We start from the raw sequence: 15,635 nt of genomic DNA on the forward strand, positions 1-15,635 counted from the left end.
AGATTGGCACTCATCGCAAATACCACAAACAAGGTGCTGTATGCTGCTGGTAGTTTGCCCTCACAAGCAACCTGGCCACCGCATTCTAGCCACCACATTCAGTACTAGCTGCAGCCTCCAGATCAATCTCATGGGTAGCCCCACACAGAGCACATTGCAGAAATATAACCTTGAGGTTAGCAATGCATGGGCAATGTGGTCAGGCTGTCCCAGTTCAGAAATGGCATAGACAACTTCCTGTACATGGGAGCTGCTCAAAGTGCCCAGCTTGTCAGATTCAGTTTATTAAACCTTATCCAGCCCACCTCTGCCTCTAGACACCAGTGCAGGACCTGCACAGCCATCTCAATTGTTACCGAAAAATAGAGTTGAGTAGCATCACTGTAATAATGCCCCCTCACTTCATATGTCCTATTGACTTGCTCCCAAAGGCTTCATATAGAGGTTGAATAGCATTGGAGACAAGAGGCATCTCATAACTCAAGAGCCAGGGAACTGAGGGACACCCTTCCAGTGGTATCTTCTGAAACTGTCCCTAGAGATAATCACTGAGACAACCCAGGAACTACTGCAGAACAGTGGCCCCTGATACCTCTTCTCCCATTGAAAGCCCAAGACTAAGACGACCCAGTTCAAACGCCAACCCAGCTAGGAAGCTCACTGGCTGATCTGGGGTAATTTTTCTGAGCCTACCCTACCCTACAGGCTTGTCTTGAGGATATAAACAGGATGGGGAATGTGTACTGCCCTAGACTCCTTGAAAGGACTGTCACATAAAAGGACTAAGATGTACTTGAATCCGGGCTTTTGTTCATATCCAGAGCTGCTTCACAAAACGCACTTCTCACTAACAACAATCAAAACAATCTACAGTAGTTATGCACCCTCATGGCAATTGCTACAGCTTAAGATGGCACAAACATTGGATATGAATGTAATACATCCATAAGAATTATTATTTTCTCAGACCCCCTGATGCTTATTCATACATTTTTGTTTGAAGCTGAAAACCACATGCAGTTTTGGAGCTACTCGTATATGCAATAAAGAGCTAAGACTACTGTTCATCAGTCCAAGGATTTCCCCCTGCATGCTGGAACCACTCTATTCCCCCACCCCGCCCCACACCACCTACATCTGTTCTGAGGTTTCCCCTAAACTGCACTGGGCATCTACGAATCCCCTTGTATCAGTATAAAGAGTTAATTAAATACTGCCCCATGGATATTGAATGGTTAACATTTGCATGTGTTAACTGTTGCATCAACAAAAAAAGGTCTCTCGCCATGTTGATGCCCTTTTAAGAAACTTTAAAATTAAAACACACAAATATATATAGACAGAATGGGGAGGGGAGTTTCAGTACCACAGTACAGCCAATTCCTGTCCTTTAAGGAAATAGCAAACAGTCTTAAGTGAAGTAGGCTAGTTTTGCATGTTTTAGGGTGAGTTATGACCCCAAATGTGTAAAAAGGTTAAAATGCCCTCATATCAAAGTCTAGCTGCACATGGGAATTTCTACAAATTGCATGATAGGAAGAAAATAGTTTTCTTGTTCAAGAGCCATACCAGGAGCCTTTATTAGTTTTGAATTGTCTCTAATATGGCTATTCTTCTTTTTCAGGCTAGTATAATCATTCCAGTATTTATCTCTTTTGCAGTTGCATATTTAAATTCATACTATGTAAATTCAAAAAGGCACAATCATCTTACATGCTTAGTGCCATTCCTTTGAGTCTTGTGTGTATCTAATTCTGGTTATATGTTTGTGCAATTTTCTCATACAGTAAATGAAGCTAAGTGAAAATTGCTTCGCTTTTATTGGATTTTAAGTAACAATTGTCCCCCTGATGCAGGAGATAGAAGAGGTTATTTTATTTTCTCCTAACAGCCAAAAGGTGATCATACTTCTAAAATTCGTTGAGATTGCCCAAGAAACTGTGTAAAAAACTCATCCATCATTGTGAGCCCCTGGTCAGGGAATGACAGTGCAGTAAATATCTTCAGCAGCAGCCTTTTAATGTACAAGCTGTTTTCGGTTGGGATTTTCAGCACTCACATAAAACACACTGTCATGAGTGACTGCCTGTGCTCCAAAGTCATTACTATTGGGATGATGGAACATCTTTCAGCGAATAACCAAAAAACTCTAAATGTCATGTCAAGTTTGTTGAAACCATTTTCAAGCCTTGTTCAAGGTTACATGAATATTGAATATGCCTTTTTTAAAAGAAAAAAGTATAGGATCTATCAGAAGGTTTGTTTAGACAGGTAAATTGAAGAGTATATTGATTTTTTATAATTGCCTTATGTATTGTTTAAGGCCCCAAGTGAATCTACACTTCATTTTGCCTCTTTAATAGATCAAATTACGGGGACAATAATGAACTATGATATTCCCAACTGCATCTGGTTAGGGAGTTTTGAAGTCAGAATACAGTACTAGAGTAGATGGCCTGATCCAGCCAAGCGGCCTTCTCAATGAGATTTTTGGTGTGTACAGGGAGAGGAGAGGAAGATGAGATCCCCACATTATTGGATACAACCCTGTGTATCTGGAAGCTGCTATGTTCACTTTCATGAATTTACAAATGTAAAAACGCCCTATATTAGTTTTATTGACAAGTGTACTCATCTGAGCTAAACTGTTACTTGAGGGTGGGGGTGAGGCTCACCATTCTCTTGTTTCCTCTGGGACTAATTCTTTGTTTAGAAGATTCCAAGATGTTATTGGTTTCAATGTGAGGGATGAGTGTTCAGCATTTGAGAAGCGCTCCTGCTTTATATTTATGAAATGTCAGCCTAGGATTCCAAAGACCATCCTACCATTTCCATGTACCCAAGCGTGCCTTGGAAAGTTTAAACATCCCACTGGGCTTGCTTACAGTATGTGGCTCTTTGGAACCTAGCCATACGATTTAACTTGTCCATGGTAGACTTCGTTATTTTTATTAACAGTTTTTCTTCAATGTGTTTTCGTTAGATCACAGTTTAAACTTTGCTACTCCGTTCTTTCAGTTCATTAACCAAACGCCCGCTCTTCTCTTTAGAATGTAGAATTGCACAGCTTTACCAGTTTTCAGCAGTTGGGGTGCTTGAGTCAAAAATAATTGTAATTTGTCTGTTTTCTACCTTACAGAAAACCAGAAAGCACCAACAGAAAAGTTACATTTGCACCACAATATGAACACAACATCAACAAGGAATCCAATGAGCAAGGACCTTAATTTCAAGATGGAAACTAATTCATCTGTAGAAAAGAGAGCAGCTGTTGGGAAGAAGGGTATTAGTAATGGAGGAAGTAGAGGGAAAGAAATGGAGCTTGCTGGCTTTGTTTCTAAAGGAGAAGCAATTCCTGAAGTAGAAGCTCTGCTAGCAAGATTACGAGCACTGTAATCTTTGACTTCACCGATCAAAGCAAAAACTGAGTCCCTTAAGATGTTCAAGAAAAATGTGTGTCTATAACAGAATATACCACTTCAGAAATGCAGGTGGACGAATTCTCCAAATCAGAAATACCTGCAAGTAAAAAATTAGCATGTTCCTCTCTTTCAGAAAGACTAATTCATTAGCTTTTCACATGCTGTGAGCATTTGATGTAAATGAGCTTTTGAGCAACTGATCTCCATTAGCTTTCTGAAGCAATACATGTTTATTTTCTGATTGGCACCATAAAGAAGCTTTTCATGGCTGTTACATGTTTTGCATGATGCACATTTGATGTATGGATTTATAAGGTTTTGTGCCTGAATACAAAATTGTTCTTTGTATTCCTGTAATATGGCATTGATGTCTTGCGTAGTTGGAAGACAATTCAAGGATAATGAAAGGGGGGAAAGTTTGGTTCACAGATCTGTTGACTGTTGATTAACACTCATTCCCCCCATGTGCTCCACTTTAAAACAATTGTAAGCTATTGACTTAAATTTAAAAAAATGCAAATCAAGCTATGTACATCCTGGGTATTGTGCATTGCAGAGTCTGAAATTTTAGTAGAAAAAAAGTGCAATACAATATTACATAAGTTATAAATAAGTTTTATAGTATAGCTTGATTCTTCATCAGGTAAGTGCTAAAATGCGTTCATTTATTTTTAATCTACAGACAACACTGCGTATCTATGCATAAAGTAATATCAAATGTATGATAAGATGTATATCCAACCTATAGCTGTTACTCAAACTTGAAATATAAACACAATTTTGCCTTAGCACAAATTTATGATTATTAAAGGAACTTAGTTACTCTTTGACTGTGACTGATCTTAATTTTTCTGTGGCGCACAGAAAGACACCTAAGGAAATATTTGCCAGAATTGGCTTTTTAAATCGCTTTGTTACAATGCATGCTGTTGGATTTGGTAGAGATTTCTCGCATAATTAATTCATTTGTAAATTGCACATCACTGCAGTGTAGACTAATTAATTACTCTTGCAATAGTATATTGCTTCTGGTTTTAATTGGGTTGGAAAACTGGATCCATTTATGAGATCCTTATAAGATCATACCTGCAGATTATTTGGACACACCGATTACCGGTAATAATTTTCTTCAAAATGTTGTGTAGGAGCTATTTTAAAAAAATGCATTGCCTTAATTATTTTTGAACAAATAAAAGCAGAATGTTGAAACAGATCAAACTTCAAATTCCTCACCAAATGGTTTAGGGATTATTGAATTTAGTATATTTCTTTGTTACACATTTTCTTGTACTGTATTTATTTGCTCCTTTAAAAATCGGACAAATATGCCTTTGGAAGATGTGAATTGCTTTTTAATGTAAAGAACTCAGATCACTTTTCATTATTAAATATAGATCATTTCTGTGTCTTCCCAGCATTAAGAACTAAAGTGGACTTCTTTGTTGTTGTTGTTACCATTACCTATTGCAGTTATACCCAGATTTCCTCCAGTGGCTTAAGATGGTATACACAGGTCTCTAGCTTCCCCATTTTATTCAGGCAGTCCTTGATTTGCACTGTGGGGCAGTGCGAGGAGGCACCTCTCTATGGGGCAGGGGGGCAGCTCAGAGACCAGGGGTGGCATCAGTGGCTGGCCAGAGGACTCCCAAGGAGAAGGGAGGGGGGAGAGGAGGCTGAAGGAACACTCCACAAGGGAGGGTGTTTGAAAAAGGGTGAGAGACTGCTAGGCAAGGGGGGATATAACTGGGCTCCTGAGCCCCACAGGTGTGCCACAGAAAGAATGTAGTTGCTCAAGGGAGCCATGGACACAAAAGGTTGGAAACCTGCCATAGTGGCTTTCTTTGATTACCACAATGGTGCTCAAAGCAAAGCCAAATCACAGTTCAAATTGCACTGAACTACTCAGTGACATCTTCCTACTGGACAGTTGGTGATAGACAACCTTGTTGGGAACAGAGGGGAATGCCAGTTGTAGGAGGCTCTATTTGCCTGCACTTTCTTCTTAAACTTACATTTGCAAACAATGCTGATAGAAAAAATCCAGTTCTTTGAAATATCACAGCATGTTCTATGGTCTGAAACCTTTTGCAGTAACTTTGGCAATATATTATTAGTAGTTGTAGTGTTTAGGTGTGTAAAGGTAGTTTCTTTCCCCACTATTGCAATCCCCACCCCTCATTTATGAGTTGTGTGGTCTTATATTTGGACAGATTCTAAAGTGATGTGTGATCTTACGATTATAGAACAAGAATACCTTCAGTTAGGTCAATATTGTTTCAACTGCTTCAACATACTATGAGAACTGTTATGTTTGAACGTAGATCTTCTAAAAGGCTGAAAAAGCATTTCATCATCAAAATTGGTTTTCTTCCCTACATCTAAACAGGCTTATCCTGATGATGATGTAAGAATGAAATGTGTTTTGAAAGGCCAGGATCTTCATGCTTCTTGAATGTATGCTGCACCTGACATATAACGGCACAGAAACAGGGAGGTTAGGAAACAGATCTGATAAATGTGCTACTTGATTTCACTTTGGGGACCTGAAATTGCATCTTGCACAGAATGAAGCAACTGGAAATGAAATAGTTTCAAATGACATCTTTAAAGGTCATGAAGGAAATGATGGTAGGTGATCCAGACTTTCTATGGCCACAGGTGTCTTGTCTATTCAAAGAAATATACCAGAACACACCTATTTTATGGCACTATTTTCAGACTGTTCAAAATGAACAATAGGATAGAGAAAGAACCCCAAGAAATCTAAGCAAAACCCTAATATTTTTCAAATTTATTTTTTAAAGTGCAGGGGGTTGTGACCCTGAAGTGATATTCTTATTTTTTCCAATAAAGGGAGCACCAAAATGTCTGAGATGGTTCAATAACTGAAGCCTGGTGTCAGGGAACTGCCATCGGAAGGAAGGGAAGTGAAAGGGCTCACACAGGTTGGGAGAGACTCAGCAGCTGAAGAGGGAACCAGTAGGGGGAGAGGAGCTGAGCTGAGGGAAAGTGAGCTGGAGGGATGGCTCAGAGACACTTCCAGCGAAAACAGTGGGGAGGTTTCAGGACCTCCTGTAGGGACACCCACTCCTCGCCGGAAACTGTCACGCAGAGAGTCCAGAAGACGTGTTTCCGTTAAGGAGCTTTTATGTTGGAAGTGATTCCGAAAGCAACCACTGTCGGAATCTGCCAGCGACTGACGGAGCCATGTTTAAGGGGCTCCGTTACAGACAGAGGTTTGCAAACTTGACCAAACTCTGAGGGACTAGGATTTTACACACAAGCAGCTCATCGTCCCATCACAGCATTCCGACAGTCTCCGTGAGCAGCTTGTGCAGGAGAAGGCATCATGAGCAACCCAGCCGGAACCGGAGAAGCAGGAGCTGGAGCGGGTCCAAGCCTGGAAGAAAGGTACCGGGTGTTGGAGGTCCAGCTAGCGCTGCAGACGGCGAGGCTTGAGGAGAGGAGGGCTCAGGATGCAGACAAAAAGGGGAAAGACACCCAGCTCGTCAGAAAGGTACCAGGATTGGTGCAGAAGTTTGGGGGGGAGCCCAAAGACTATCATGGCTTTCGGACAGAGATGCAATATGCCCTCAATCTGCAGTTTGATGAATTCCCTGACGAGGAATCACGAGTGGCTTTCGTGATTGGGCATCTTGAAAAGGGGGCGAGAGACTGGGTTAGACCCCTGATGGCAGCGAATAGTGACGTCCTAAAGGACACGATGAAGTTCTTTCGCGCCATGGATCTGATGTTTTCCAGCGATATTGAACAGGGAGTGGTCCGCAGACAGTTAATGGCTTGCAAACAGGGGAGCCGATCTGTCCGTGAGTACTGGACTGAGTTCACCATGTTGATCCATAAATTGGGGTGGGATCTATCGGCGGAACCCATTCAAATGCTCTTTGAAGAAGGGCTTTCTTCGGCTGTGAAAGACGAACTTTCCCGGGCGCCCAGGGCGGAGTCTATGGACCAGCTGACCAAATCAGCGCTGACCATAGGAGCGCGCCAGGAGGCGAGAGCATTGGAGAGGCGGGAAGGGAAGGGGGAACGTTGGAAGGAGTTCCGCATTCCAGACATTCCAGAGCCAACTTTCCCGCCGGCAGAGCCGATGGAAATCGGAACAGCGCGCGCGCGCGCAGTTTCAAAGCCCAGTGAGGGGGGAAAGAAGGAGGGAAAAGGCGCCCGGAAATGCTATCTCTGCCAACAGCCAGGTCACTTTGCCAGAGTCTGCCCCCAGAGGAAGGAATGGCAAGGGATGGTAGGAGCTGTGGAGGGAAGAGAGGAAGAAATACCGAAGCAAGTAAAAGCCAACGCCTGGCTGCCACCGTCGGGGCACAGCAGCCAGGCCAAAGAGCAGTGAAAGTGCCCACGCCAGAACCTCCTAAACCCGCCCTAGTGATAGAAGTGGCGCTAGAGCTGCCAAACGGACACCCTCTAAAGATAAAGGCGCTGTTGGACTCAGGCAGCTCCTGCAATTTCATGAGCAAAGAGTTTGCAGCTGAACACCAGATACAGACGATCCCTTTAAACAACCCCCTGCAGGTGACCACGATCGATGGCAGGGAGCTGTTGGGAGGAGAAGTCAGCTTGCAGACCGTCCCAATGATAATGAAGGTGGCAAGGCACACCGAACTGATAGCGTTTAATGTGGCCACCTTGGGAGGAGCTCCCATTATATTGGGGATGAGCTGGCTAGCGTTACATGATCCGCTGGTGGGCTGGCATCAGAGAGTGGTTTCTTTTGGTTCAGCACATTGCTTAGAACACTGCAAAGAGGGAAAGGGTTTGGCAGGGGCCCAAGCCACCCTAGCAGGGACTGAAGTAACGGAGAACGTGAAGGTACCACGACAATACGCAGATCTCCGCGACGTCTTCAGCGAAAGGGAAGCTGACCAACTACCCCCGCATAGACCCTTTGACTGTCAAATCAATTTACTCCCTGGGGCACAGCTCCCTGTAGGCAAGCTGTACGCCATGTCAGACAGAGAGATGCAGGAGCTAAGAGAGTTCATTGACAAGAACCTGAAGAGAGGGTTCATCAGAGAGTCCAGGGCGGTGGGGGGCAGCCCAGTGTTTTTTGTGGATAAAAAAAACACGAACAAGCCGAGGCTTGTGTGTGACTTCAGGGCCTTAAATGCAGTGTCAGAACCAGTGGCTTTCCCTATGCCCAGGATTGACGACATTTTGACAAGGGTCAGGAAGGGAAAGATTTTTACTAAACTGGACCTAAGGGGGGCGTACAACCTGATACGAATAAGGAAGGGGGATGAATGGAAAACCACCATGTTCACCCCTTTGGGGGCATTTGAATATTTAGTTATGCCCTTCGGCCTACAAGGAGGCTCCGCGTGCTTTCAATCGTTTATGAACCACGTCCTGGGGCCTTTGCTTTACAAGAATTGTGTGGCCTTCTTAGACGACGTGTTGGTGTATTCTGAGAATGAGGAGCAGCATGTGAGAGACGTCAGAGAAGTGTTGAGCAGGCTGCAAGCCAACCAGCTGTGGGTGAAACTGGAGAAGTGTCAGTTTCATACCAAGGAGGTGGAATTCCTGGGGTATCGCCTGTCAGACAAGGGATTGGCCATGGATCCCGGCAAGGTCCAGGCGGTGCTGGAATGGAAAACACCCAAAACAAGGAAGGATGTGCAGAGGTTCCTAGGATTTGGGAACTTCTATCGTAAGTTCATCCGAAACTTTGCCCACCTGACGGCGCCCATTACGGACTGTCTCAGCAGTAAGAAGAAGTTCGTTTGGACTGAGGAGGCGGAGCGAGCATTTGAGGAACTAAAAAGGGCCTTCGCCTCGGAACAACAACTCCTGCATGTGGATTTACAAAAACCGATGAGAGTGGAAACTGACGCATCAGACAGAGCGATTGGGGCGGTGCTTCTGCAGCCAGGGAAGGAGGAGTCAGAGTGGAGACCGTGTGCCTTTTTTTCGCGAAAGCTGAACAAATCCGAGAGGAACTACACGGTGTATGACCGAGAACTACTAGCCATTCATGAGGCGTTCCGGAGATGGAGGCACCTGCTAATTGGCGCACAACATAAGGTGCAAGTGTGCACTGACCACAAGAACCTAGAGTATTGGAGGACGGCACGAGTGCTCAACCAACGGCAAGTGAGATGGGCCCAGGAGTTCTCCAAATTTAACTTTGAGATTTGTTACGTGCCAGGCCCAGAGAACATTAGGGCGGACGCTCTCTCACGCAAACCTGAATATTTGGAGGGGGAGGGAGCACCCGAAGAGAGACATGTCATTCCAGAGGACCGCTGGGTGTGTGGGGCGGCATTGGTGGGACAAAGAGAACTGGTAGAGGAAACAGAGAATGATGAATACGCCCAGAATAAGCTCAGAGGTCTTAGGGGTGAGGGAGAGGAACCAGGGGGTTTCGAGGAAAGAAATGGAGCTTTGTATTACAAAAGGGCACTGTATATCCCTGAAGGAGACTTAAGGGGGAGGGTACTCAAGCAGTTGCACGACAGCCCCACGGCGGGGCATTTTGGACAACACAAAACCATGTGGTTGGTCACCAGGGAATTTTGGTGGCCTAAGGTGAGGGAAGATGTACGGGAGTATGTAAGAGGGTGTGAGCAATGCCAGCGAGCCAAAGGGGAGAGGCGGGCACCGGCGGGGCTATTAGAACCCTTACCAACCCCAGAACGACCTTGGGAGGCAGTGTCGATAGATTTTATGACTGATCTGCCGAAGTCCAAGGGGAAAACAGCCATCATGGTGGTGGTAGACCTACTAACAAAGATGTGCCACTTTGTAGCCTGCTCGCATGCAGTCACGGCGGAAGAGACAGCGAAGTTATTTGTAGAACACATTTTTAGGTTGCACGGGGTGCCATTGAGGGTGGTCTCAGACCGAGGAAAACAATTTACTTCCAGGTTCTGGAGGAAGCTCATGAGCTTACTGCAGGTGGAGGTCAACTTTTCGACTGCCCGGCACCCTGAAACCAACGGGCAGGCGGAAAGAGCAAACGGGGTCCTCCAGCAATACCTGAGGTGTTATGTCAATGACAGAGAGAATGACTGGGTAGAAAAGTTGGCGCTGGCGGAATTTGCCTACAACAATGCCGAGAATGTGTCCACAGGGATGAGCCCCTTCTTGGCTAATTATGGGTGTCATCCCAGGGGTTTCCCAGGGGGAGAAGGGGAGAGATGGAGCGTCCCGGCAGCCGAGCATTTTGTAGAAGAAATGGAAGCAATCCATCGTCAGCTCCAACTCAACTTAGAAAGGGCGAAGGAAGAATACAAGAGGCAGGCAGACAAGAACCGAAGGGAAGGTGAAACCATAAGGGTGGGAGATAGGGTGTGGCTGTCAACCCAAGGGTTGCCGTTCAAAGGAGGTTGTAAGAAATTAAGACCCAGGAGATTGGGTCCCTTTGAGGTCATTCAACAGGTCAACCCAGTGGCTTTCAGGCTCCGGTTACCCAAGCACATGAAACTGCACCCAGTATTTCACAGGTCGTTACTGTCACCGTATGAGGGGGGACGAGAAGGGATGGCCACTCGGGGACCGGTCATAGAAGAAAGGGAATGCAGCAGCCATGTGGCAGAAATCCTCGACGCCAGGTGGAAGGGGGATCAGGTGGAGTATTTGGTAGCGTGGGAAGGAGAACCGGAGTCAGAAAACACTTGGGTAATGGCAGAAGATATCAATGACGAGGTATTGATAGAAACGTTCCATCAAAGGTTCCCAAGGAAACCTCAGCCTGTGGAGAGGTTCCGGAGGGAATACTTTGGGACCACCGATGAGGAGGAGGAGTTGGAAGGATTCTCGGACTCGGAAGGGGAAGGGGAGATGGACTCTGAGGAGGAGGAGTACTTCGAGACCAGGAACCGCAACAGGTGGAGAGAAGTGTTCGGGACATCGGAAGATGAAGGAAGTTCATTCCGGGGTTTTGCCTCCTCACCGCCCGTAGAGGAGGGGGCGAGAGGGGATGAAGGGGGCCCTGGAGGGGAGGTGGATGTCAGGGAACTGCCATCGGAAGGAAGGGAAGTGAAAGGGCTCACACAGGTTGGGAGAGACTCAGCAGCTGAAGAGGGAACCAGTAGGGGGAGAGGAGCTGAGCTGAGGGAAAGTGAGCTGGAGGGATGGCTCAGAGACACTTCCAGCGAAAACAGTGGGGAGGTTTCAGGACCTCCTGTAGGGACACCCACTCCTCGCCGGAAACTGTCACGCAGAGAGTCCAGAAGACGTGTTTCCGTTAAGGAGCTTTTATGTTGGAAGCGATTCCGAAAGCAACCACTGTCGGAATCTGCCAGCGACTGACGGAGCCATGTTTAAGGGGCTCCGTTACAGACAGAGGTTTGCAAACTTGACCAAACTCTGAGGGACTAGGATTTTACACACAAGCAGCTCATCGTCCCATCACACCTGGTTTAGAGAACCTGGGGGTTGTGGTTAAAACTGTTCCTGACCCATAACATTTCAGAATGCAAAAGGGGGTTGAGTCTTATAATGTCTACCTTTCTATACTTACACATGCACATTTCGCAGCATGGGGGAAACTTGGGTAGAAGAATACTAATCTAACCTTCTATCTGAAATGCTAGTTTTTGTACATACTGTATTGGCCCGAATATAAACTGCACTTTTCCCCCAAATTCTGACCATGAAAAGTTAAAGTGCGCCTTAAATTTGTGACCTTACAAAAATTGGCTTCCTCGATATGAAACAGCTCCCAAGCCTCCCCTACACCGGCTGAGAGGAGGAAGGGGGGAAGGCTGCCAGCAAAGCGGCGTGGCTCCCGCCCCCCCCCCCCGGAAGCAGCCCTGGGGAATGGTACCAAAATATTTTCTTCTACATTTGCCATTTTCAGGTGTGAGTGCCTGCGGAAGTTTAAAGGAGTGGCTTATATTCAGGTATTGCCCCCCCCCCCCGGCTTATTTGCGGGTGCGGCTTATATTCTGGCCACTACAGTACAGAGCTCCCCCTCCCCTTATTGGGGAGTATTCAGCTATCCTATCCCTCAACTCCTGTCTGAAGAGATGTGGTCCAATATACCACAATATCTGTGTTTTATATAAACTAACTGAATAGTTGTGGTTTATAGATGCTATGTTGGTTTGGGCATGTCCTTTTGGCATTCTGTTGCATCTTTAAGTTCAACCAAAAGTAAAATATATGTGGACAAAAATAACTCCAGTTTTCTTTATTTGAAAAGAATAATGAATTGGCAACACTCCCTAGTATACCTGAGTACTATGTTGAGCATGGAAATGACCTTAGTGAGTCATCCTTTGCCAAAGCTAGTGAGATTGCATCTATTTGCAATCTTCAATGCATACATAGAGACACTGAATGTTCTTTATTGGGCCAGCTGGAAGGTTTCCAACCATGGTTGTTGTTTAGTCGTTTAGTCGTGTCCGACTCTTTGTGACCCCCTGGACCAGAGCACGCCAGGCCCTCCTGTCTTCCACTGCCTCCCGCAGTTTGGTCAGATTCATGTTTGTAGCTTCGAGAACACCATCCAACCACCTCGTCCTCTGTCATCCCCTTCTCCTTGTGCCCTCCATCTTTCCCAACATCAAGGTCATTTCCAGGGAGTCTTCTCTTCTCATGAGGTGGCCAAAGTATTGGAGCCTCAGCTTCAGGATCTGTCCTTCCAGTGAGCACTCAGGGCTGATTTCCTTAAGAATGGATGCATTTGATCTTCTTGCAGTCCATGGGACTCTCAAGAGTCTCCTCCAGCACCATAATTCAAAAGCATCAATTCTTCGGCGATCAGCCTTCTTTATGGTCCAGCTCTCACTTCCTTACATCACTACTGGGAAAACCATGGCTTTAACTATACAGACCTTTGTTGGTAAGGTGATGTCTCTGCTTTCTCTACCAACCATGGTAGAGACCCACTACTTTTGGGGGGGGGGGAGCAGGAGATGACACTCCTCTACTGCCCCCGAAATTGGTGCAAGTGGTGGTTGCAAAGGCTCCCTAATTCCACGCACGAACATCTTCATCAGCAGAAGGCAGAGAAGAGCCAGTTCCAATCGGCCTCAAGGGCAGGATATGGTTCATAGGTTTGGCTTGAGCCCGGTTACCAATTTTGACACAAGGGAGCGCAAGGGAGGGGTGATAATTGGGCGCTTCAAGGGGTGTGTCTACTTGGTCCTAAGTTGCTCCGATGCCCCCTTGCTTTGTGTAACTTTTCATGGGGCAAGAGCTATAGCTCCACTGAGATTATTGTGAGGGTAAAGGGGATCCTGAGCCATGCATTTAAAGCAGTGTTTACCAACTCGGGGCCATATGGCCCTCTGTCATAGCTGTCAACGTTTCCCTTTTTTTATTCCAAATAGGATTCCTCGCAAGAAAAGGGAAAAGTTGACAGCTATGCCCCCTGCCCCCCCCCCAATATTCAAAGGGGGCCACAGGTGAAAATCACGTAAATGGGGGGGGGTATAGCACAAGGCTAGAGGGCTAAAGGGGGAAGTGAGAAGTGAAGAAAAATAATCTTTGTATTGGTTTTTATGGGGGGGGCACCTCCCATGGGGGAACCACAGGAAGGAAACAAGGTCAGATGGGGAGATGGTTGGGAAAAGGTTGGGAAACACGAATTAAAGGATATTCAGTAAAACTGCTTTACCCATTTTTTTAAAGTTTCAGCATGTCAATTTTCCTGAATATGATGCAAAATACATTTGACAAGGAGTTTGTCACAGTTGCAACATTGAAAAGTGGTCTATCCACATGATCAATGCAAGCGTCATCTTAAATATCAACTAAAGCAGTTGATTTCCAAATTGTGAGGTTGGGAAAAACTTCTGGGTGGGTCGGTCCTTTTGCTGGTGCGCTAACTGACATTTATTGGACTGACAGCATTTGCAAGCACTTGATCTTCATCATGCTGATGAGCAGATCCATGCTGGGTTTTATTTACACTCCCAACTTGATATTTGCCCCTGAGAAAAAAATGGTATGTTTGTCAGTTTCAATTTCAAGAACTTTCTGACACTTTGGTGGTTTGAGAGAATGTACTGATAGCATGAGCACACTCTTCAGTCAAGAGGTAGGTACTTCTTTATTTAATCTGTTCCTGTTCAGTAACATAACCCTAAACATGATGAATATGACAATTCTAAAATAAGGACATAAACATTTGATAAACAGTATTGCAGAATGTGAAGTGTGTTGCATTCAGCCAGCCTGTTGCTAAATAGCTTGGGCACATCAGTGATGGGTGCAGTGTCCAAGCACGCAGAATTTCTACTGCCACTCGATTGCACACACAGGCATGCCTCCAGACAGCTGTGGAGGCTATTAAGATGAATGGCAGACCTGCATCCTTCACCATATCCCCTTCTAGCTTTCCCCTCTGCTTGGTGCAAGTTCATGCCTGCTGTGGAACACAATTAACTTGCGTTGAAGCAGGTGAAGGGACTTTGGAAGTCCTATTTACCTTCATGCCCCCCACGCACTGCTTCTGGGCCCAGTCTAAAAACCAGTGTGGGAAATGGTTTTGTTGAGTCCATGGGCATCATCTGCATGTAGGTGCAGCACCCATAGTTGGCTAGGTTATGCCCCATGGTGGTAAATCCTGGATTCCTAGGTCACGTGGCAGACCAGTCTGATCAGCTGCAGCAACAGAAGCTCATTTCTTATTGCAATCCCAGGAGCAGTGAGCATGACTTTTACTGGGGGGCAGGCACTAGCTCCAGACAAAACTTTTTCCATGGACTCCTTTACCGGGGCACCCTAAACACTTTGTTCCAGTTTTGACTAAGGATCCAACCCAATGTCTTTCCCCCACAAAGTTGTGACTGTTGCTATGAGGTAGGCAAAACCTCCAGACAGGCCCAATTTGTCTGCAGGCAAGTTCCTCCCTGCCCCAGATATGGCGATTGATTAATTCCCAAGCAAGGTCGTGCTAGCTAGAACAACTGTCCACTTACCTTCTGACAGGGCTGAATTGTGCAGGATGGGTAGGTCGGATGTCTGACACCAACTTCGCTGCCCACTCACAGTGCAGTCATAATTCAAGCCACAGAGGTGGACCTGAGTGGAAACTGGCTCCCCCAGGTCTATCTCCAAAACCTCACCCCTAGTCTGGCCATGATTGGCAAATATGAATTTCAATGCTTTGCAGGACATCCCAGAAGAGCCCTTGACCAGCAGAGGCTGTTAATGCTGCCAGCGGTCACATGGGTGAGGACTTCGCCGCCGCCCCCCCAGCTCCCCAATGGCGGCGTCACATCACACCAT

General features: G+C 45.8%; 1 protein-coding gene and 1 long non-coding RNA gene across 2 annotated transcripts in view; one reads left to right on the forward strand and one right to left on the reverse strand.

Moving 5' to 3' along the window:
• The window catches only part of DIAPH3 (diaphanous related formin 3), a 118,209-nt gene extending 113,960 nt beyond the window's left edge, over positions 1 to 4,249 (forward strand). The window contains exon 28 of the mRNA XM_081002966.1: positions 3,140 to 4,249. Coding sequence (XP_080859092.1) covers positions 3,140 to 3,396 — 257 coding nt within the window. The 3' untranslated portion in view covers positions 3,397 to 4,249. The remainder of the gene's footprint in view (positions 1 to 3,139) is intronic.
• A 303-nt stretch (positions 4,250 to 4,552) lies between these two features.
• On the reverse strand, positions 4,553 to 12,502 carry LOC308475942. Its single transcript, XR_013985564.1, has 2 exons — positions 11,811 to 12,502; positions 4,553 to 6,314 (listed from the first exon to the last, which is right to left on the reverse strand). It is a non-coding gene; the product is annotated as an uncharacterized lncRNA (long non-coding RNA).
• Positions 12,503 to 15,635: the final 3,133 nt, after the last annotated feature.

The sequence above is a fragment of the Podarcis pityusensis genome, assembly GCF_964106645.2.
Source record: "Podarcis pityusensis genome assembly, chromosome: 4".
In the NCBI taxonomy this organism is placed as follows: Eukaryota; Metazoa; Chordata; class Lepidosauria; order Squamata; family Lacertidae; genus Podarcis; species Podarcis pityusensis.